The 23,118-nt window shown below is 44.6% G+C and overlaps 1 protein-coding gene across 1 annotated transcript in view; it reads right to left on the bottom strand.

Moving 5' to 3' along the window:
- LMTK2 (lemur tyrosine kinase 2) overlaps positions 1 to 21,456 on the bottom strand; it is an 82,071-nt gene extending 60,615 nt beyond the window's left edge. Inside the window, exon 1 of the mRNA XM_082856694.1 lies at positions 21,121 to 21,456. Coding sequence (XP_082712820.1) covers positions 21,121 to 21,205 — 85 coding nt within the window. The 5' untranslated portion in view covers positions 21,206 to 21,456. The remainder of the gene's footprint in view (positions 1 to 21,120) is intronic.
- Positions 21,457 to 23,118: the final 1,662 nt, after the last annotated feature.

Below are 23,118 nucleotides of genomic sequence, written 5' to 3'. Positions count from 1 at the left end.
TATCTCTGTGTCCAAATTTACCCTTTTTATAAGGACACAGTCATGTTGAATCACAGCCCTCCTAATGACCTCATTTTAACTTCATAACCTCTGTAAAGACCCTGTCTCCAAATAAGATCACACTCTGAGTTATAAGAGGTTAGGACTTCAATATATGAATCCGGGAGGGGGATACGATTTAACCCATCTCCAGGATATATGTTTAAATGAAAACAAGAAAAAAAAAAACCAGAAACAAACAGAACAGGTCGCAACAGTGTGTACACAACGTCACCAGCAGGCAACAGTGGGCACCTACGGGGAGGGAGACCAGGAGAAGGGGACACAGGGAGAAGTGGCTCCATCCTTCCACGTCTTGACTTCTGTACCAGGGGCTTCCCATGGTTGTCAGCCGAAAGTCCAAACCCCTTAACAAGCCTTACAGCATCCCTGGTCCTCCAGCCCCCGTTCACCTCTTCGCTCTGCACCCTCATCACTCGCCCCAGCTCTCCACCTGGAGCGACGACGGACCTCTCCCAGTCCTTCCAGATGGATTCTCTGTGACCTCAGTCTTCAAGTTCACTTTCTCCCCCACCAGAAATCCATCATTAATCTACTGGTTAACAGGATAAACACATGCTTTCAGGGTCAAACAAATAAGACCAAAAAGTAGCATTCCTTCAGTAATTTTATGCTCTTACTCAGCAAAGATTCTCCCCCATCACTAATCACCCTATGTCCACGGCACTGGGGTGTCCCTCCCTTGCCCCAGTCATGGCTTATCACTCGTTCCCCAGGTTGCACACAACTCCCACAAACACTCTTTACTTGCCCATTTTGCAATTCATGTTTAGCAGTGTAACTCTTAAGTTGTTTTCTTTAAAAAATAAGTTTTCTTAAAGAGTGGGTTTCCCCCAGCTTACATTCTCCTGTGATAGTGGGTATTTATTTCCACACGCCATGCTCTTTGCACAGTCTCATCTCACTGGAAGCCGTCAGAGTGGTTTCACCCCACGCCGGCAGAGAGGATCCAAAGGCACCCTCTCCTCCACGGGCCCCCGATGGTGCTGCACAAGGAGCCTCCATTGTCGGTACCCCAAGTAACAGGGAATCTTAACAGATGCCTTCTAAGACACGAGTCTAAACCTGCGTATTAGTCTGCTCGGGCCACCATAACCAGACACCAGACACTGTGCAGCTTCAACAACAGAAATCTGTCTCACAATCTGGAGGCTGGAAGTCCAAGACCCAGGGGTCGGCACGGTTGGTTCCTTCTGAGGCCTTGGCTTCTTTTTTTTTAAATAATTAATTAGGGCTTCCCTGGTGGCGCAGTGGTTGAGAGTCCGCCTGTTGGTGCAGGGGACATGGGTTCGTGCCCCGGTACGGGAAGATCCCACATGCTGCGGAGTGGCTGGGCCCGTGAGCCATGGCCGCTGAGCCTGCGCGTCCGGAGCCTGTGCTCCGCAATGGGAGAGGCCACAACAGTGAGAGGCCTGCGTACCGCAAAAAAAAAAAAGAAAAATTAATTAATTCTTCTTTTTTAAAAATAATTAATTAATTTATTTATTTTTGGCTGTGTTGGGTCTTCGTTTCTGTGCGAGGGCTTTCTCTAGTTGTGGCGAGCGGGGGCCACTCTTCATCGCGGTGCGCGGGCCTCTCACTGCCGCAGCCTCTCTTGTTGCAGAGCACAGGCTCCAGACGCGCAGGCTCAGTGGTTGTGGCTCACGGGCCCAGTTGCTCCGCGGCATGTGGGATCCTCCCAGACCAGGGCTCAAACCCGTGTCCCCTGCATTAGCAGGCAGACTCTCAACCACTGCACCACCAGGGAAGCCCCCAGATGACCATCTTCTCGCTGTGTCCTCCTCTGAGCGAGCATCCCTGATGTCTCTTTGTGTTCACATTTCCTCTTCTTGTAAGGACAACAGTCATATTGGATTAGCAACGAAAGAGCTAATGGCCTTATTTTAACATATTCACATCTTCAAAGGCCTGATCTCCAAATACAGTCAGTTACCTTCTAAAGTTGGAGGGTGGCTGAGCTCAGCCCTGAACACTGAAAATTTATTAATTTCGGAACACCACCCCCACTGGTAGGGGATCCACTCTTGCTGGCACCAGAGACAAGTATACGCAGCCTTCCTCCCTGGCTTCCCAGGATGCAGTGGTTTGAAAATGGGAACGGGCTCTACAGCAGTTAAAGCGAGGGTCAGATACGTACCTAACCCTTCTGTTCTCCACCCTCACCCTCAGGAAATGCGCAGGAGATTTATGTGTCTACTTGACAATTAAAGCTGGTGCCCACTGGGCTGACTAGACAAAGGAAACCTGGCAGAACTCAGAGAAGCTAAGGACCAGCAATCTTCCAAACCAGTGCCAGACATCAAGCCCAGGCTTTTTTTTTTTTTTTTTAAGTGTAGGACCAACAAGTCCACCTTCCTTTTCCAACATCCTGACAAGCAGCTCTACATCTGGGAGACCAGTCAAATGAATCATACTACTCAAGGAAAAAGATTCAGACAATCATTGCAAATCACACATTTTTATTTAACACCTCAAAATTACAAACCCATCTATCATAAAGGTTTCCTGTGCACAGAATCCTCAGTCACTGTTTTCCTTGTCTCTTAATTTAACAATACACCTATTTATAATAACATTAAACACTCTAGAATCTCCCTGATGAATTCTAATATTAGGAAGGGAAAATGAAGCACAGCACTAAATATACCCAACCGCAGGGAACAGTAAATAGTGCGTTGATGATCTAGCTGATGAATCAGAGATTCCACAAAGACCCCTAAGCCAGGACATCAACAGCCTAGAAAAACAAACCATGCTGTGTGCTAACCAGTGAAGTGCTCTTCTTGTTCAGAAACAATTTCCAAGGTCAGCCAGCCGCACTGTTCTCTCACACCTGCAGAAAGGTTATATACTTTGAGCGCTGACTGAATACCGGTGAATGAGATCATTTTAGATGAAGTCGCTGTTTCTCTCAGCTGTGTCCATTAAAAGCTGTTATCAGAGGCTCATTTTATTCCAATTTTAAAATCACTAACTAGGATGGAGACTACCACAAAAGAGCTCATCTCACGTGAGCTTGGCCAAAGGAATGTCACAGTTTGGCCAAAGGAATGTCAGGTTTAGATGACCTCTGCCAGACTACCCTGGGCCCACACCCCAGGAAAATGACGGCAGGGATCATATTTTATGAACTAGAATCTTAATTAGGTTGTTGGCATAGTTAAGGTGTGGAGTCATCCACAGTGCCAGATGTTTGTAACAGTTCTGAATCAGGACCTCCCTGTGGTCCAGGAAGCCAGCTGATGAACAGGCAGGATCTGGTCCCAGAAGTAGAAACCCTGGGCCAGTTTCCCAGGGCTTCTTCCCCCACAACTGGCCACTTCAGTGCACCACTAATGTCTGGGGAAAAGGACATTCTGTCTTTCCATACAACTTCCCATTGAAATCTCTAGCATCGTGCAGGCAAGTCAATGGCAGTATTGTATTCACAACACTTAGCCGGTACACTTCCTGCAAAATACAGCCAAAAAGGAAAGGACAGATGACCTAGATGTGTGCTCCTTACTTCCCAGGCAGGGCAGACCCCAAACATCCTAGATAAACATGTCTACCTGTTTCTTAATATTTCCTACAACACTTTGATAGAGTCTATGGTCTCAGAACCTTTCCAGCTTCCTAAGGTCTAATTGAAAGTCTTGCCAATATAATTGACACATATTCTCTGGCCATGTCTTTAAAAGTTCTCTCTTTAGAGGAAGCAGACGGTGGTACAGATGCAGTTGGACTGGCCATAGGGATGGCTGGACTGGGGGAGGGGTACAGAGAATTCATTACACTTTTCCGTCTACTTTGTTTATGTTCAAAATTCTCCATAATAAAGTACTACCTTAATAACTAAGCCAGAAACTGCTTACAATACTGAACTGGACAAGGGTCTATGGAACATCAAGGCAAGATTACCTAGGGCTTCCTATCTGATAATGCTCCTCTGATACTGTCTTTATATTATACAGAAAAATAAACCCCATATAACTAGGTGCTTCCAGACACTCAGGTGTCCAGCCCAAGTCAAGAGACCTATAGATAATTAGAAGAGTTCTGGGGACAAGGTGTCTCTTATGGAAACAGCTGTTCCATCACCAGACTGTGAAGTCTACCCACCAGTAAGCCCCACCCAACACATCGATTCATTCAGCAAGTGTTTACCCAGCATCTTCTACAGAACAGGCACTGCCACAGGTTCGGGGAGTACAGAAGTGGAGAGAACAAAGCCCCTGCATTCACAGCTTACATTCTCGCGCAGGAGACGGACCACAGGCAAATTAATAAATATATGGTACCTTGGACGGTGATAAGCAATGTGGAAAAATAAAGCAGGGAGGGGACGTGGGAGATTGTTACTTTACATGAAGGGATCAGGGAACCCATTCTGATATTAGAATAATTCACATGAGAAATGATGGTGGTTTGGCCCCAGGTGGTTATAAAAATAGCTAAAACATAAATGGTGCTTACTATGTGCCAGGCACTGTTCTAAACTCATCCAACCCCGTAACGACCCTTTGAGGTGGGTACTATTATTAGCCCCACTTTAAAGTGAAGAAGCTGAACCCGGGAGAGGCAAAGATGCTTCTCCCGGGTCACACAGCTCCCACGTGGTGATGCTCAGGGGCACACTCCTACTCCAGGGCACTGAGGCAGGAGTGCCTGGGACCTGGCGGCAGATGCGACAAGGAGTGTGAGGGGAAAGGGTCGCAGGGGACACCTCCCATCGGTGTCCCTCATTCTTCAACATGGGCAGGCTTTCAAGGATCGCCTGACATTTGAGAAAACCCTCCTTAAAAAAGGTGAAAAAGGGCTTCCCTGGTGGCGCAGTGGTTGAGAGTCCGCCTGCAGATGCAGGGGACACGGATTTGTGTCCCGGTCCGGGAAGATCCCACATGCCGCGGAGCGGCTGGGTCCGTGAGCCATGGCCGCTGAGCCTGCGCGTCCGGAGCCTGTGCTCCACAATGGGAGAGGCCACAACAGTGAGAGGCCTGCGTACCGCAAAAAAAAAAAAAAAGTGAAAGAAAGTGATCAAACCAAAGAGAGAAAAAGGGATCTGAAGGAGGCAGACCATACAGTGGTTTAAAAAAAAAAACCTAAAAATTATTACAAAGCTATAATTAATATCCTCAGAAATAAGAGGAGATATTACACTCATGAGAAGATGCTATTTAGAAAGGGGGTGGGGGAGGAAGGAAAAACTCTTGGAAATAAAGTGTAGTAGAAAAAACAAAGGCCGTCACATAGTAGAACGAAGAGAGAAAACGTGAACAAAAGGAGAGTCGAAGTTCACTCCAAAAAAGCCCAACATTCAACTAACAGACGTTCCCGGAGGAAAAGAAGAAAAGGAAGAGGAAATAACTCCCTAAAAATATATGTGTATGAAACTCTTCTGGAACTAAAGGACGCCACTTTCCAGATTCAAAAGGCCCACTGCGTACCCACCCTGATGAGTGGGATGAACGGTAAAGACTCACGCCAAGGCATCGCTTTGCAACCTTCCGGAATTTAGAGAGAAAGTCTCAAAAGTTTCTATCCAAGGCAGGGAACAGAGGCCACGTGGGAGAGGAAATCAGGTGGCCTCAGACCTGGCAGCAGAGCGCTGGGGGCAGTGGGAGAGCCACCCAAGTCCCGCACAGGGCGTAGCCAACCCACCGAGAGGACATTTCAACTCCTGCCAAGGAGTGTGGGACAAATTAATGATACACTCACGAAGAGCTAAGGAAATGATAACATCTAGCTAAGACAAAAGATGCCGAAGAAATTTAATCATCAGATACACTATAGGCTCAGCTGCGAATAGTATTTGTAGTCATAAAAATATGAATGCTGGGGCTTCCCTGGTGGCACAGTGGTTGAGAGTCCGCCTGCCGATGCAGGGTACACGGGTTCGTGCCCCGGTCCGGGAGGATCCCACATGCCGCGGAGCGGTTGGGCCCGTGAGCCATGGCCGCTGAGCCTGCGCGTCTGGAGCCTGTGCTCCGCGACGGGAGAGGCCACAACGGTGAGAGGCCCGCGTACCGTAAAAAAAAAAAAAAAAAAAGAATGCTGAATGCTGATTTAACCAAAAAGTGTAAATAACGATGCTGAGGAGGGGGAGAGTGTGTACGTGTGTAAGTATATAAATCCTCTTCTTCCACAGCAGAAATTCAGTACCTACTGAAACCAAGAAATAGTGGTTCCACCCTGTTCTTTAGCAACATGGCTAAAAGGGCTGGCAGGCAATGCCCAGGGGAACAGAGAGTAGGGATGAAGAACAGGATGTGGGACAGGGGCTCCCTAAGCTATTTTTATTATAAGCTCTGGAACACTTTCACTTTAAAAAATATCTACATGCACTAATTGATGCAAATAGAGAGGAGATGGGGAGGGGAATAGAAAAGAGAGGGCCAAGGGGGTGGGAACAACATTTAAGGGATGGGGATGGGACAAAGAAACAGGGTCAAACAGGAAACAGGACGCTGTAGAGGCAGATGGAGACAAGGGTGTACGGACGGCAGAGGAGGAAAGCGCCTCTTCAATAAGTGGTGCTGGGAAAACTGGACAGGTACATGTAAAAGTGTGAGATTAGATCACTCCCTAACACCATACACAAAAATAAGCTCAAAATGGATTAAAGACCTAAATGTAAGGCCAGAAACTATCAAACTCTTAGAGGAAAACATAGGCAGAGCATTCTATGACATCAATCACAGCAAGATCCTTTCTGACCCACCTCCTAGAGAAATGGAAATAAAAACAAAAATAAACAAATGGGACCTAATGAAACTTCAAAGCTTTTGCACAGCAAAGGAAACCATAAACAAGACCAAAAGACAACCCTCAGAATGGGAGAAAATATTTGCAAAGGAAGCAACTGACAAAGGATTAATCTCCAAAATTTACAAGCAGCTCATGCAGCTCAATAACAAAAAACACAACCCAATCCAAAAATGGGCAGAAGACCTAAATAGACATTTCTCCAAAGAAGATATACAGATTGTCAACAAACACATGAAAGAATGCTCAACATCGTTAATCATTAGAGAAATGCAAATCAAAACTACAATGAGATATCATCTCACACCAGTCAGAATGGCCATCATCAAAAAATCTAGAAACAATAAATGCTGGAGAGGGTGTGGAGAAAAGGGAACACTCTTGCACTGCTGGTGGGAATGTGAATTGGTACAGCCACTATGGAGAACAGTATGGAGGTCCCTTAAAAAACTACAAATAGAACTACCATATGACCCAGCAATCCCACTACTGGGCATATACCCTGAGAAAACCATAATTCAAAAAGAGTCATGTACCACAATGTTCACTGCAGCTCTATTTACAATAGCTCGGAGATGGAAACAACCTAAGTGTCCATCATCGGATGAATGGATAAAGAAGATGTGGCACATATATACAATGGAATATTACTCAGCCATAAAAAGAAACGAAATTGAGCTATTTGTAATGAGGTGGGTGGACCTAGAGACTGTCATACAGAGTGAAGTCAGTCAGAAAGAGAAAGACAAATACCGTATGCTAACACATATATATGGAATTTAAGAAAAAAAAATGTCATGAAGAACCTAGGGTTAAGACAGGAATAAAGACACAGACCTACTAGAGAATGGACTTGAGGATATGGGGAGGGGGAAGGGTAAGCTGTGACAAAGTGAGAGAGTGGCACGGACATATATACACTACCAAACGTAAAATAGATAGCTAGTGAGAAGCAGCCACATAGCACAGGGAGATCAGCTCAGTGCTTGGTGACCACCTAGAGGGGTGGGATAGGAAGGGTGGGAGGGAGGGAGATGCAAGAGGGAAGAGATATGGGAACATATGTATATGTATAACTGATTCACTTTGCTATAAAGCAGAAACTAACACACCATTGTAAAGCAATTATACTCCAATAAAGATTTAAAAATAAAGTGTCTTGGAAAGAAATATGGTGATTAGTAGCAAAAGAAACATAAGAATGGTTCACTTTTTTTTTTTTTAACTACTCCTGAGAACTTACACTAATAAAGTTATTCAAAAGTAGAATAAAGCTATGCGGGAAAATACATATATTAAATTGTCATCTTTTATATGTGAACTGAGAGAGAGGGTCCAGGAGAAAATATGGAAGCTACTGCTGCTGCTGACTGAGCCCTGGAGGGAAGCAAGAGATGAGGCAGGATGGGATCAAGGGCATCAATCAAGGAGGTGGTCTTAAAGAGCTGAGAGAGGGCCTCCCTGGTGGCGCAGTGGTTGAGAGTCCGCCTGCCGATGCAGGGCACACGGGTTCGTGCCCCGGTCCGGGAAGATCCCACATGCTGCGGAGCGGCTGGGCCCATAAGCCATGGCCACTGAGCCTGCACTCCGCAGGCCACAACAGTGAGAGGCCCGCGTACCACAAAAAAAAAAAAAAAAAAAAAAAGGAGCTGAGAGCACAAGGAGAAAAATGACGTGTCTACAACGCCACATACATTTCTTGACACCTGCCTGTGACTCTTCCAAGTACACACAAACTATCTGCTCGCGAGCACTCTTCTTGGGATCCACAGCCTCCAGCAGACTCTAGACATGGTCCACACCTCCACAAAAGCATTTATTTAATCACAGTGTTTAAGTATTTTTCATGTTCACAAGCGAATGTTTACAAGTTTACGATTACATTTCTTTCAAGTCAGAAATATTTTTAAATCACCTTTAATTAAACAGTGCAAATCACTTCATAGGTGGAAGTTGTTGTTCTCACAAATTAAAAAAAATTAAATATGAATGTGGTTTTGTGAGCCTAATTATGGAAGTTAGCACGTTTCCTAATTCAATAAGGAATTATCTATAGTACTTCAAGAATCAAGTATATCATAAATATTTTTAAATTTCACTCAGGACTTTCAGATAATAAATAGAAATAAATATTCAAAGGAAAAATAACTGGAATCAGTCTATGCGTGTGCATCACACTAATAAGAGTTCTCCTGAAAGTACGAGGCAGTGAACCGGAGAACAGGGTGGACTGGATGTCAGATCACCTCAACCCAGAATGAAGTCAGCCTCTGACAGGCTGTACGGGATTGAATTTACTGCTTCACATCTCTGGGCCTCAGTTCCCTCACCTGTAAACTGGCATTTCAGCTCTAAAGTTCTATACAAAAGGATTATAATGCCAAAATTGCATGAGTTCTCCAAGTGCCTCTACAGTGAAAATTGGTAATCAGATCTTTTATTGAAATTTTTTTTTAAAGCAAACAAAGTTAAATTACAGACTTCTGGATTGCACTGCGCATCAGGCCTCTGGTGGAGTGTTCCCAGGGGACTATTTTGGTAAGTTTGTTATTTTTCAGTGCCTCACCTGCAATCAGTGTCCGGGTGTTGCATTTTAATAACAGTCTGAAGTCAAGAGTCAAGTGGGGCTCTGCGCCTGGAAGCTACAGCCTGCATCCTTGGAAAGTAACACTTGCTGCTGACACAGAACCATTCTAGGGAGGCACACTGCCAGGTAGCACCAGGAAGAGGGATTTTTGTTTCCTTCTGAAAGGAGCACAGGTTGAATTTATTGAGGGTTCTGAGGAAGAATCTGCAGCGTGAAAAACACGCTAAACTTAAATTCAGAGGCTAATCTGAGAGGTAACCAGTAGATCACAACCTTCGGTTTTGCAATAAGCTGAAACTACAGAATTTTACAATTACTGGTTGGTTAGAGTAGATATTTTAAATGTGCAAAATGACTGCAAACTCATCCTCCTCTGTCTTCTAAGTCCAAAATGTCTTAGAGATTTACCTGCCATAATTAAAGGCTGCAGTTATATCACATCAAACTCAAGCCTCCTGTTCAGTGTAGCAAAAAGGGGAAAAAGACACTTTCAGGATAGACTTTGAACATGGACCTCAAGGAGAAAAAAAAAAAACCACGAGTTTTTAAAAATTAAATTCTGGACTTCCCTGGCGGTCCAGTGGTTAAAAATCTGCCTTCCAATGCAGGTGACGCGGACTCGATCCCTGGCGGGGAACTAAGATCCCACATGCCATGGGGCAACTAAGCCTGTGCACCACAACTAGAGAGCCCACGTGCCACAACTACTGGGCCCACGCGCTCTGGAGCTTACACACCACAACTAGAGAGAAGCCCGTGCACTACAACTAGAGAAGCCGGTGCACTGCAACGAAAGATCCCACGTGCTGCAACAAAGATCCCGTGTGCTGCAACTAAGACCTGACACAGCCAAATAAATTTTTAAAAATTAAAAAAAATAAAAAATAAAAATTAAATTCTAGTGGTTTCACTTTAGGATAAGAGCAACTTCTCTCTCAAAAATCACTATCCTAGATTCTTAGAATGAAATTCTTTTCTCCTATGCAAAGCATATGTATTGCCAAAAAAAACCCAACAAAAAACGAAAACAGAGTCCAGAATTATCTGTACTAGTGTGTGGGCCTATGATGTTCTTTTTATTCATTTATTTATTTATTTATTTTTGGCTGTGTTGGGTCTTCAGTGCTGCGCGCGGGCTTTCTCCAGTTGCAGCGACTAGGGGCTACTCTTCGTTGCAGGGCACGGACTTCTCATTGCGGTGGCTTCTCTTGTTGCAGAACACGGGCTCTAGGTGGGAGGGCTTCAGTAGTTGTGGCATGCGGGCTCAGTAGTTGTGGTTCGCGGGCTCTAGAGCACAGGCTCAGTAGCTGTGCCGCACGGGCTTAGTTGCTCCGCAGCATGTGGGATCTTCCTGGACCAGGGCTCAAACCCGTGTCCCCTGCATTGGCAGGCGGATCCTTAACCACTGCGCCACCAGGGAAGTCCCGGGCCTATGACTTTCTTAATCAAACCCAACTGATTATACAATCATCATTCTGTAGCAGTTTTAGAGAGAGATAGTTTGCTTTCTTTAGCTCGTCATAAAAATATTTTGTACACATCAATACACCCACAGAAAGTACATCAAATTACGTCAACCAGCTTTAAAAAAAGTACCTGTTGAAAAATACAAAATGGGCTACAAACCCGAGGCTATTCCAAAATAAGCCAGTTTAGAAAAACAAACTTTTTTATAGCAAAATGTTAACAACATGGTATTATTATACTGGAAAAAACTAACCCCGCAAGTTCTTGTACAGGTCAAGAATCGGGGACTCTCACAAAGCATGCACATCTGTCACCTGGAGAACTAAGAATGTCATGAGTTATACCTGCTCAAGCTTAGTTTCCTTGCTGGTCTGAGCTGCAGTGGGCAGAACCCTGGCAGGCCAGGGCAGGAACGTCTACACCATGAGGTTCACAGCTCACAGTACTGGCATCTGACTGTCAGGCTACCAGCTCACAATTCTTTTTTACTGATTATTTATACAGGAGATTTATAAAATGTAAAGAGGTTATTATTTATACTGACTCCCAGAGAAGGGGCTAAAGTTACAAAAAAAAAAAAAATGAACGAAAGGAAAGGTCTTTGGAGCGGTTAAGTGCTGTAAGTGTGTTCTACCCTGTTTAAATTCCTTTGTGGTTATAGCACACATACTTTGCACAGGAGGTTTCTTCAGAATGATACTCATGTATGGTGGTCAGGAGCAGAGAGCACTTCAGATTTTAGGTGTTGACATTAATCTTTTAATTTTAAATTGTTCTTCCTTCCTTGAGTCTCACTAGCTCCACAAGTCAACAGATTTCTATTAAATAACTGATATTATTTTGTCTCTAGTAGAAGATAAAATATTTTGTGTCTCGGGATTGGGGAAATCGCCTGAAAAGTACTACAAATGCAGATTTCCGGGCCAACATCCAGAATTCCAACTGAGCTGGTTTGTTTGGGGGCCCCCAAACCTGCATTTCTACAAGTACCTGGCTGATCTTGATGCAAATAATCCTGTTTTATAAAAACATCTTTACTTTTTCCTGAAACAATTTCAGCTGAACTTGATACCGTGGCTGGGATTTATATCAAAACAGTGGGGGCCACTGGGCCAGTGGGAAAGGTACACGTGAACAAGATTCACCATAAATTCAAAATTGCTGATGCTGGGTGACAGGCACATGAGGGTGCATTATATTAATTATTCTACTTTTGTGTATGTTTGAAATTTTCCATAATAAAAAATGAAAAGAAACAAAAAGCTCCGTAAAAAAATCACAGCAAGTCTACAGCCCCCTGTACTTTCCCAGAGACTTGCCACTGGACGTTTTATCTGAACTTTCACCAATTAAAGGAGTTGCCTATGATCCCTTTCAACAATTTCCAAAGCTGATAGGCCCCCTAAAATAATTCTCTCTAACTAGACCCTTAAGCTTACAAGGTTTCCCTCCTATTCTTAGAGATTAGGCTGCTCTTGGAGAGAGTCAATAAAATCTTTCAAATATCCATTGCTCTGAAAATAAAAATAACATCTTGCCAATACCACTATACCACAAGTGTGGGATGTGTAGTATTTACGATGGTATTAATAGGCGGTTAAAAGGTGGTCAAGTGACAGGATCAAACGTGCACAGGGTCCGTCCAAGTCATCTGTCTCTTAGAGGCCCTTTGTCCCTCCAAAATCTCTCACTGACTCTCTCTCTTTTCCCAACACCTAGGATTAGATACAGGAAGCAGAGGATCAAACCCCTATAATACGGGACCTAATGAAACTTAAAAGCTTTTGCACAGCAAAGGAAAACATAAACAAGACGAAAAGACAACCCTCAAAATGGGAGAAAATATTTGCAAAGGAAGCCACTGACAAAGAATTAATCTCCAAAATTTACAAGCAGCTCATGCAGTTCAATATCAAAAATACAAACAACCCAATCCAAAAATGGACAGAAGACCTAAATAGACATTTTTCCAAAGAAGATATACAGACTGCCAACAAACACATGAAAGGATGCTCAGCGACACTAATCATTAGAGAAATGCAAATCAAAACTACAGTGAGGTATCACCTCACACCACTCAGAATGGCCATCATCAAAAAATCTACAAACAATAAATGCTAGAGAGGGTGTGGAGAAAAGGGAACCCTCTTGCATTGTTGGTGGGAATGTAAATTGATACAGCCACTACGGAGAACAGTATGGAGGTTCCTTAAAGAATTAAAAATAGAACTACCATACAACTACCATACAAACCCACTACTGGGCACATACCCTGAGAAAACTATAATTCAAAAAGAGTCATGTACCACAATGATCACTGCGGCACTATTTACAATAGCCAGGACATGGAAGCAACCTAAATGTCCATCGACAGATGAATGGATAAAGAAGATGTGGCACATATATACAATGGAATATTACTCAGACAAAAAAAGAAACGAAATTGAGTTATTTGTAGTGAGGTGGATGGACCTAGAGTCTGTCATACAGAGTGAAGTAAGTCAGAAAGAGAAAAACAAATACCGTATGCTAACACATATTTATGGAATCTAAAAAAAAAAAAAAGTGGCTCTGAAGAACCTAGGAGCAGGACAGGAATAAAGACACAGACGTAGAGAATGGACTTGAGGACATGGGGAGTGGGAAGCGTAAGCTGGGACGAAGTGAGAGAGTGGCGTGGACATATATATACTGCCAAATGTAAAACAGATAGCTAGTGGGAAGCAGCCGCATAGCACAGGGAGATCAGCTCCGTGCTTTGGAACCACCTAGAGGGGCGGGAGGGAGATGCAAGAAGGAGGAGATATGGGGATATATGTATATGTATAGCTGATTCACTTTGTTATAAAGCAGAAACTAACACACCATTTTAAAGCAATTACACTCCAATAAAGATGTTAAAATAAAAACAAACAAAAAAGAAAAACCCTATTATAAATGTGCCAGTAGCAGCACGCAAATCCAGTGCCCAGACATCGGTTTCTAATATCGCTCTCCAATAAAGAGAGCTGCGTGAGACATGGCTGATCCTAGGGCCGGAGCAGGGAATATACAAGGTGAGCTTAGCGCCAGAAAACAAGGAAGCGCTTAAAAAAAAAAAAAGAAAGATGGACATATGTCTATAGGACACAGAAGCCAACTGAAAGGGCTCCCAGGGGCCAATTTAAGCAGCAAATAACAGTATTGAATTATAAGCCAAAGTGTAAAATCAATATCCATGTGTCCATACTGATATAAATAATTGAATAAGGAAATAAATGGGGAAGAATAGTTAAATACCCTGTACAGAAACCCAGGTAATTTCTACCTCAAGGAGGTGGCACGGAACTCATCACCACGAAGTGCGGGCTGTGCATACGCGCAGCGCGGAGTAGGGAGGAAAGGGTAACCTGACAGTGGAGAAAGCTGACACACAGCACCTCGGCCAGGGGATCAAGGGACTAGGAGTCTTGAAAGCACGCACCCTTGACATGATGTGATGAGAACGGCACTTCAACTCTGTGGTCTTCCTCCCCAAAACACAGAATCCCAGTCTAATAGCTAGAAAAACATCAAACATGCATCCCTTTTGCAGAGGGATATTCTACAAAACTCCTGGCCAGGACTCCTGAAGATGTCAGGATCATCAAAAACAGGGAACAGACTGGAGGGCCCCAAGGAGCCATGTCAGCCAGACACACTGTGGGATCCTGAATCGGAAAAAGGACACCAGGGAAATACTGAAGCAATGCGAGTGAAGTCTGCACGCTGGTTACAATGTATGAGTACCGGCTACTTGTTGTTACCAACGTCAAAAGGGAAAACTGGGCAAAGGATACACAGGAGCTCTTTGTACCATCTTTGCAACTTTCCTGTAAATCTACATTTGTTCTAAAAGAAAAAGTTTATGGCTAAAAATAAAACAACCATCCATGGCCTCATTCCTGGTGAAGGACTGGGGCTGGATGAAGTTCGCAGGACAATGACAGGGTCTAAGCTGACACCCCCTCCTTTTAACACACGCACGCTCTGGAGTGCTGGTCTGGTGAAGTCAGTTCTCCAGCACCATCTCTCTCATACTTCAGCATCACCCACAAACTTCAAAACCACGCAAACACGAGAAATACTGAGGCGATGAGACACAGGGCTTACAATCCAGGTGAAGAGACAGGACTTAAAAAAACAGGTGGTATTTGCTAAGTGCAAGTGGTAGGCCAGTACAACAAACGCAAACCTTTTTTGATGACGCAACCCACCAGTAAATTTTCTTCGTAGTCCTTCCATTTCATGTAAATTTATTTCCAAGTCATACAAATGCATTAGTGTACCAATACACTCTATCCCTCAAAAGTCACATAAGTCAAAAATTTTTAAGGGCGAAATGAAAATAAATTAGAAAATTCCCACGTTTTCATGCTGCATCCCCTGGAACGTCTTGTCCCACAAGGAAACACTCTAAGAGTTCATCAGGGGTGGCAATCGCCAAGCCTGGGCAAGGAGAAAGGTCTCAGTAGGGAAACTGGGGCTGCAAAGAGGTTAAAAAAAAAAGACAAAGAAAGAGATGACAGCACTTAAAAGATACAAGGGGAAGAGTCAGGCAACTGCACACAGAATATGAAGCGCTGGAAGATGGAACTCTGCACAGGATATTTTGCAAACCATGAGCAGATCAATTTAGCTGTTAAGAAAGTGCCATGAGAGGGGGAGAGCGGAGGCTGGGACAGCAGAAACTCAGTTGCCACGACCTCCCTGCCCAAAGCTTCCCAAACTGGGGTCAGATGCCGGATGCCCAGAGCTACCCCAGCTGCACCACAGCACCGGGTCGTGGCACATCTGTTTGAGGTAATGGGAATTTAAGCCTTTTAAAACAAACATATAATATAGTAAAATGCAAAATCTGCCACGCTGTTAAAAATAAAATGTCAGGTTTACCCCTCTGAAGCTCCAGGAAAGCAGAAGAGTACAAAGCGCTCTTCTGCAGTCAGGGTGGAGGGCAGTGGGGGGTGGGCAGAGGCTTTCAGAGGAGTAAAGGCGCTCACCGTGTTGTGTCTCAGGCACCTGCGTTGCGACATTCGGCTTCAGCTGTTCTCATGTTGCCCACTTGAATCACAATAAAGTCCAATGAAATCTGGAATCTCTGCACTGGGCTAACCTTTGCACAAAACCTTCTTTTGAAATATTGAGGTTATTTTTCTGATATGCCTGTCCTTTGTGGCAAATAACTGTAATGCCAAGGCATGGTTCCAAATCAGTCATTTACTACAACTTAAAAATACTTCACTCCAACATTTTGCTCTGACACAGGTTTTGCCACATCTCCTCAGCTTTCTTACAGTGTCTTCATATGAGGATTCACAGAAAAGCAGGAATTCGAATCTAAAAACCACCCCAGATACAGTAGTTTGTTTTAGACCAGGAACGTTTGTCCAGCTTCTCCTTTCTATAATATTCCTTTCCTCGTGTCTGAGTAATAAATAAAAATTTCAAAGAGTGAAGCACCGCTAGAGGATTGCAAAAATACATAATTTTAAAAGAGAGAGAGAGAGAGAGAGAAAGCAAGTCTGCCACATTCATCTCTCCAAATGACATTTTCTAAGGGGAAGCCTCAGCACTGTGCTGGTCCTACCACAGTCTGGGTGAACGGGCTCCCTTCAGGGACGCTTTCTGCGAGTACACAATTTTGTTTGGGATCAACCAAACTTAGATTGCCCGTGGTTCCTTTAAGTAAATTAAAACCAGCAATTGTTCACATGCAAGAGTTTTAGTCATCTCGATGTTCAAAAACAGGTTTATTATATAAAAGCAGACTAATCCAGATCATCTTAAAATTTTCTAGCATAATTCCCCAAGACTATGAATTTCAAGAAGTAGGGCTTCCCTGGTGGCGCAGTGGTTGAGAGTCCGCCTGCCGATGCAGGGGACACGGGTTCGTGCCCCGGTCCGGGAAGATCCCACATGCTGCGGAGCGGCTGGGCCCGTGAGCCATGGCCGCTGAGCCTGCGCGTCTGGAGAGAGGCCACAACAGTGAGAGGCCCACGTACCGCAAAAAAAGAAGTAACACTACCAGCTTATACATCATACTTCAATAAGCCAGATTTCTCTCTAAAGGATCTTCACCCATCATATAATCTGCTATTTTGAGAAACAAAGATTTTTTTACATCCATAAGTTCTAGGCATTCCATGATACGCAGCTACCACGGTGACTTCCTTCTTTGAAGCCATACCACCCACCATTAGTCAATTCTAGGATAACCCACCAAATTTACCAAGAAATCTGAAGCAATGAAGGAATCTATGTTGCCAAGGGCCAAACCTGTAGCAGGCATGGCTATCACGTGACAGCAACCCCTTAGGTAAATATTATCATCATCCTTTTTTAATAGTTGAATTCTAAGAAGCTTGGAGAGGTCAAGTGACTGGGCAAGGTCTTAAAAGCTTTAAAGTGGCAGAGGAAGGCCTCACACCCAGACTAACTCCAAAGTCCAAGCTCTGGCCACAACGCCTGCTCCTCCTGTGACTGGTTCATGAATTTTACTCTCAACTGAGCTGAAAAGGTGGATTCTTTTTATATGTCCACCTACAAGGACTTTTTTGAGGACCAGTCTGTTTAACAGTTTCAGAACCCTGGCTATCCCCTATATGACATTTACATTACGAAGTGTTTTTCATTATATGTACAGCTGTTCTAAGTGACACAGCCCACAGGAGCACAGAGGGCCCAAGGGCTCTAAATTTCAAGAGAATTGCGTGAACAGTCAGCACATCTGCACACGATATCAGCAAAACTGTAGAGGTCTGATAACTTCGATGCTGATCAGCTACCAAGTTGCTGGACAGACTTCCTATTACTATGCAAATGGACATATTTAGTTAACCCCAAAATATCACCTACTGAAAGCAATTAACAGCATTCCCAGTCTAAATCAGATCTCAAGCCTTAGAGCCATATATCCTCACAAGAATTTGCATGGAAAGCTCTCAGAAGCTGTTAAAATAAACACAAAAATTCACACTTTAGAAAGCACTTCCTTTACTTCAGAAATCTTTTTCAAGATACAAGCCTGTTTGCTTAATCTAAAACAAAAGCCCCGGTTTCACAAGCTGCTGCTTAATCAGTAGCTGAGTCCCACCGGCTTCACAGACTTCCGTGAGGTCCTTTATCTGGAACTGCTAAAAGCTTCCTCTGTACTCTGTGACCTAATATGCCACAGAACAATAGAAGTGAGTTTCCTTGTCTCACCACTATCCTAATATTAATAACAAGTTGTGGACTTAGAGGAATGCCTTCACGCATACAACATCTTTCTTTATGATGTGAATTCTGAGAATCTTACAAAAGGCACATAAATATTTGCCGAGAAGAAAGGTCTGATAACTATGATCTGGAGAAAAAGAATTTCTTAACTGTAATCTTAGTTTGGTAACTGAACTGTGTGTGAAACAGTGGACTTCCTGCCTTTACGTAAGCTTCTTAAGTGAGGACCGGGATCTCAGTCTATATAATAAGGGCCTTTGCAGAAATACAGATTCTCAGGAAAGCCCCCCCCCCCCCCGCACCAGGGAGGACATAAGGGACTCTCAGAGTGATAAACAGATTCTCCCCCCCAAATTCAACCTAGAAATGCCTTCTTGCCTGATGGGCAAAGGCAATCCACATATTTACAAAGCTTACTATGACTGAATGGGTAAATACCTTTTTTCAACTTTAGAACCTAGAAATGATTCTGGATGACAAAGAAACGCGGGATAAATGAACTTCGATTTAAATGCTGAATTTCAGTTAACTGTCTCATTTCCCCATGCAAACAGGCTGGCAAAGGATACAATTCAAGTATTTTTTCCAACCTACTGTTGATAAGCCATGCTTTCTCCAAGGCAGTATTAACCAGTTTGAACTTTAAGCAGAATAAGGCCAAGGAGGCAAAGACCATACACAATGGATCTACTCGGAATTTGAAAATGGCCAGCTCTCCCTTTGTAAGGAGTACAGGCCCCCAGATAATCAAAAGCTTGATAGTTGTTTTCAATGTTTAACTGCTCTTTTATCTACTATGTATGTTCCAGAGGGGTTCCTCTTTCTTAACCAGCGAACTCACTTATCAGGATTAGCTCAAAGGTTTCTTTACTCTTCTTGGTCAAGAATCTACCCCCATTACCAGGATTAACAATCCCTTCTGAATGGAAATAAAAACTCCCAAATCTATGTGTGATTGTGCATCTTTTCCACATAATTTAACCGTAGTAGGTATTTGTCATCCATAGGCCACAAGTCTCACCATACACCCTCCAAGCAATAGAACATGAGGGAAAATCTACAAAAGCTGCTACAAGTCACCGAATAGTTCTTTACATTTTTTTAATGCCAAGATTTAATATTTCTATTTGTGGATTAATTTTCTTGATTGCTTTGTTTTACATACAACACTCCAACAAAAACTTCAATTTTTTGATTCATACCTCCATGAAATAGTAGAAGAAGGGAATAAACACATTAAGAGGTTTATAGGGACTTCCCTGGTGGACCAGTGGTTAAGACTCTGAGCTTCCACTGCAGGGGGCACGGGTTCAATCCCTGGTCGGGGAACTAAGATCCCGCATGCCTCACGGTTCAGCTAAAAAAAAAAAGGTTTATAAGCAGCCACATTTCCAAAGTTTCCTAAATAGAATCTGTTTTACAAAATATGTAAAACTTCGATTAAGAGCAAAGTCATCTGGAAACTTCTTGAATCTCTTTCACATATGTAGTCTTTATCCACTATCCTATTCTAGTGCTAATTTTCAATTTCACTATGAATATGTTTCAATATCAACGTCGACACTTCTCCCTACAGTCTTTTATAATTTCCCAGGTACTTTCTGTGACTCATACCTGGGCTGCCTATACATTCCTCATAATATTCACTCTTCTTATCTATCAGGTCAGAAAACAGAATTCACCTTACGCTTATTTGATCTAAGGCAGTGGCAGAAATTTAGCAATACACTACGTGGTACAATGATAACAGTTTAGTTGGGTAACTAAAGGGCACTCAATGACATAACCTGGTGTGTCTCTGGAAACAATTATATTTAGCTTCCATTGTAGATGTGTTTGAAAAATATGTCTTTACCAGGGACAGTACCTTCCACATTCTGCACCCAACTAACATCATTCTAAAATAACTCTTGACCTCAAGAGTATTCCAAACAGCTAATAAGAGACCTGAAGTGGTAAAGCAGAAAAATCACCCAGCTAGGGGAATCTAAGACCTGGGTTTAAGTTGTGACTCCTCCTAAAATTTAGCTGTGTCACCTTGGGTAGGTCATTTGACCCCCAGGGCCTCACTATCTTCAACTGCAAAATGAAAGAAATTGGACTAAATTTTCTTTAAGGTCTCTCCCATCTCTAAGATTCCATGATTCTATGAAATTTCAGTCTCCCCTCATTTCAAAGATAAGTAACAGATGATAATGGTAAATTAGCCTAGATTATTTTTTTCCTTAAAAATAATTATCCAACTTGAGATGCTTTCCTGGACTGAAGTTTTATCTGAGAAAACAAACCACAAACGAAAACGATGGGGAGAAAAAAAGAAAATCACACACTGACGTAGCTAAAATAGAAACTTCAATCACCCTTGGGCCATTTTGTCAATAGTTATTCAAAGGCTGCTACTCTAATCAGTGGCTTCCTAAAGTAGAAATATTTATAGAGTGGTTTCCTTCTCATCCCCAGAGATTCAATCTGAATAAAACGCACAGCGTCTAAAATCAATTTACAACTTCAGAACAAGTTACAGGGAGCGAAGGAAACTCTGCGCAGCTCTCCAAGTCATTTGCATTTAAGTATGATTAGGGCTAAGAAACGGTTCTTATTATAAGATGTGAGAAAAGCACAGGAGGCAGGTGACATCTGGAAAAGGAAGCAGAACTGCCAGCAAGGGATGTAGGCTGAGGACCTTCAGGCAACAGGTCCAGAGCCGGTGCTGCAGTCTACCCCGGGAGGGGTCGGTCGCTGCCGCCCCGCTCGCAGTCCTCCCCAGCCCCATCCGCATCGCCTCGCCCCCGCTTCGGCCCTCGAGAGGCAGCCCGCCCCCCCCCCCCCCCCCCCCCGCCCAACACACGTCCCTGCTGCAAAATCTCCCTAATCACTCGTTTCCCCGGGCCTCCCGCCCCGGCAGGCCCTCCGATTCCTCGGCGCCGAGGCCGGACCGGGCCTGCAGCCTCCTTCCCAGACACCCCCGTCGCAGCGGCCCCGCAGACCGGTCCCCTCAGCCCCGTCCCTGCCTCGGGCCCGCTCACCTGCACCTGTTTGCGGAAGTGGCGCGGCCCCGGCACTGCCGGCGGCCAGGAGCAGCAGCAGCAGCAACGGCGGGGGCCCCGGCATCTCGCCCACGGCGCGGCCCCGGAGACTGGCTCTCGGGTTGCCTTCCGTCCGTCCGTCCGTCAGTCGGTCCTGTCTCCCTCCGCTGCCTCAGCGGCACCCGCGCCGGCTGCTCCTGAGCACACGTCGTTTCGGCCAAACCTCAGCCCAGATCCTGGTCCGCACCCACCGCTCCAACCACAGAAACACCATCCTTCCTGCCCGCCCGCCTGCGCCGCCGCCGCCGCCGCCTCTCAACAGAAGCAACGGCAGCAGCTCTGCGGAGCCACGAGCCAGTGCAGCCGCGCTCCCACCGCCATGATGGGCTGCGTCATGTGACGTAGGGTGGGGGGGCGGGACGCCGTGATAGACAGCCCACCCTGCCAATCGTCACCTCCACACCCGCCTGGGAGGCCACGCCCACCACCCTGGCTGAGGGAGGGTGGCCGCCGGTGCGCCCCCTGCAGACCAAGAAGTGCGTGAGCAGCAGGTGATGCCAGCAATTATTTTACAATTTTTTAAAAAGGGAAGTATAAAGAAGATAATGAAAAGCATCCAGAATCCATTCTGAATTTTTTTCTCAGTATTTCAAAACGTGTAAAAATAGGCCTGTTTTGTCTTCTGCCTTTTTTACTTGCAACAGACATTTTAGACTCTTCTTAGGTTGACCTATCAGCCACCAAGGAGCTTTGGGCTTTTTTATTTCAATTCAGCAAGAATAGAATACCTCTCCCCTCGCACCCACTAGTTCAGCTCCTGAGCTCAAGCTGTTCCTCTTGGCAAGAGTTCCCTTCCTGTCCTTTCTTGGCCACCTGGCACACTCCCTTTCCACTGTCGAGACTCACCTGAAGAATGATGTCATCTAAGAAGGCCTCTCCCAACCTCAGGAGAAATGACTAGCAACTCCTAGTGCCCCTCCCTGGCCCTGGACAGACTGCTATCCCAGCTGCCATATTTTATTGTCCCTGTAAGTTCCCTAAGGACAGGAACTGTGCACGTGTCCTCTGGGGGTGGGCTCCAGTAGGAATTCTCCAAAGCAGTGGTGCCTGGTCCTGGGTGCCTGCCTCTTCCCACCAAGTGACAAGACTCAGCCAACACGTGAGGAGAGCATCCTTCTGCAGAAAGGGTAGAGAAAAAAATACTTTCCAGGTAGAAGTGACGATGATCAGAAGCCTGGAGGCTGGGAAAATGCTGGGCTCTTCCGGAGAATGCACCCAGAGTCCAGTTTGTGCATGAGAGGGACTGTTTTGAATCTTATCAGATGGGGCAGCACGAGGGAGCCTCCCCAATTCTCCGGACTCCTCAAATGTCCATTCCAAATGCCAGCTCTCTGTGGGGGGCTAACCCCGTGTGGACACATGGACCATGCCCAGGGGATATTTGTTGAATGATTAAGGCAAGCCAATAAACACCTAAGTAAACAAATAGCTGGAATGTGGAAGTGCTGGGTTAAAGCGTATATGGCTGTCTGCTGATCTCTGTGTGGGAAAGGAAAGGAAGGCAAAGGTCTGGAAAAGAGCCACAATCACCCTGTTGTGCTTCTCCTTGGATCAGGAAGCTCCGGACTTTGAGTTTGAGAAAGCCAGGGAATGCTCACACTGTTTCCCGTGGGGAGTCACTGGATTTGTGTGCAGCAGTGCTGGCCCAACCAAAGCCCTGACTCATAATCCTTGTGGCTGTTAATCATAATTAAAGTGAGCTCCAACGACCACATGTCAGACCACAATCCCAAAGCAGGTTTCGTTATTATTCGACCAGCTGAAAAGTTTTTTTAAAAACTTATTTCCTTTCCACTTCACAGAGCAAGGGTTAAGGTGCACATTCCTCGGGCGGTGTCTAATGGAAACCTTTGACCTACCACCTACCTCACTGCTCACATCTTTGCCCAGTGATTCTCTTGAAGACTTCCAGTTAGAGAATTTATAAAGCAAATAAGA

This window comes from Leucopleurus acutus, assembly GCF_964270905.1.
Source record: "Leucopleurus acutus genome assembly, chromosome: 16".
Lineage (NCBI taxonomy): Eukaryota > Metazoa > Chordata > Mammalia > Artiodactyla > Delphinidae > Leucopleurus > Leucopleurus acutus.
The sequence above is the reverse complement of the archived record's forward strand: the minus strand, read 5'-3'. Positions and strand labels throughout refer to the sequence as shown.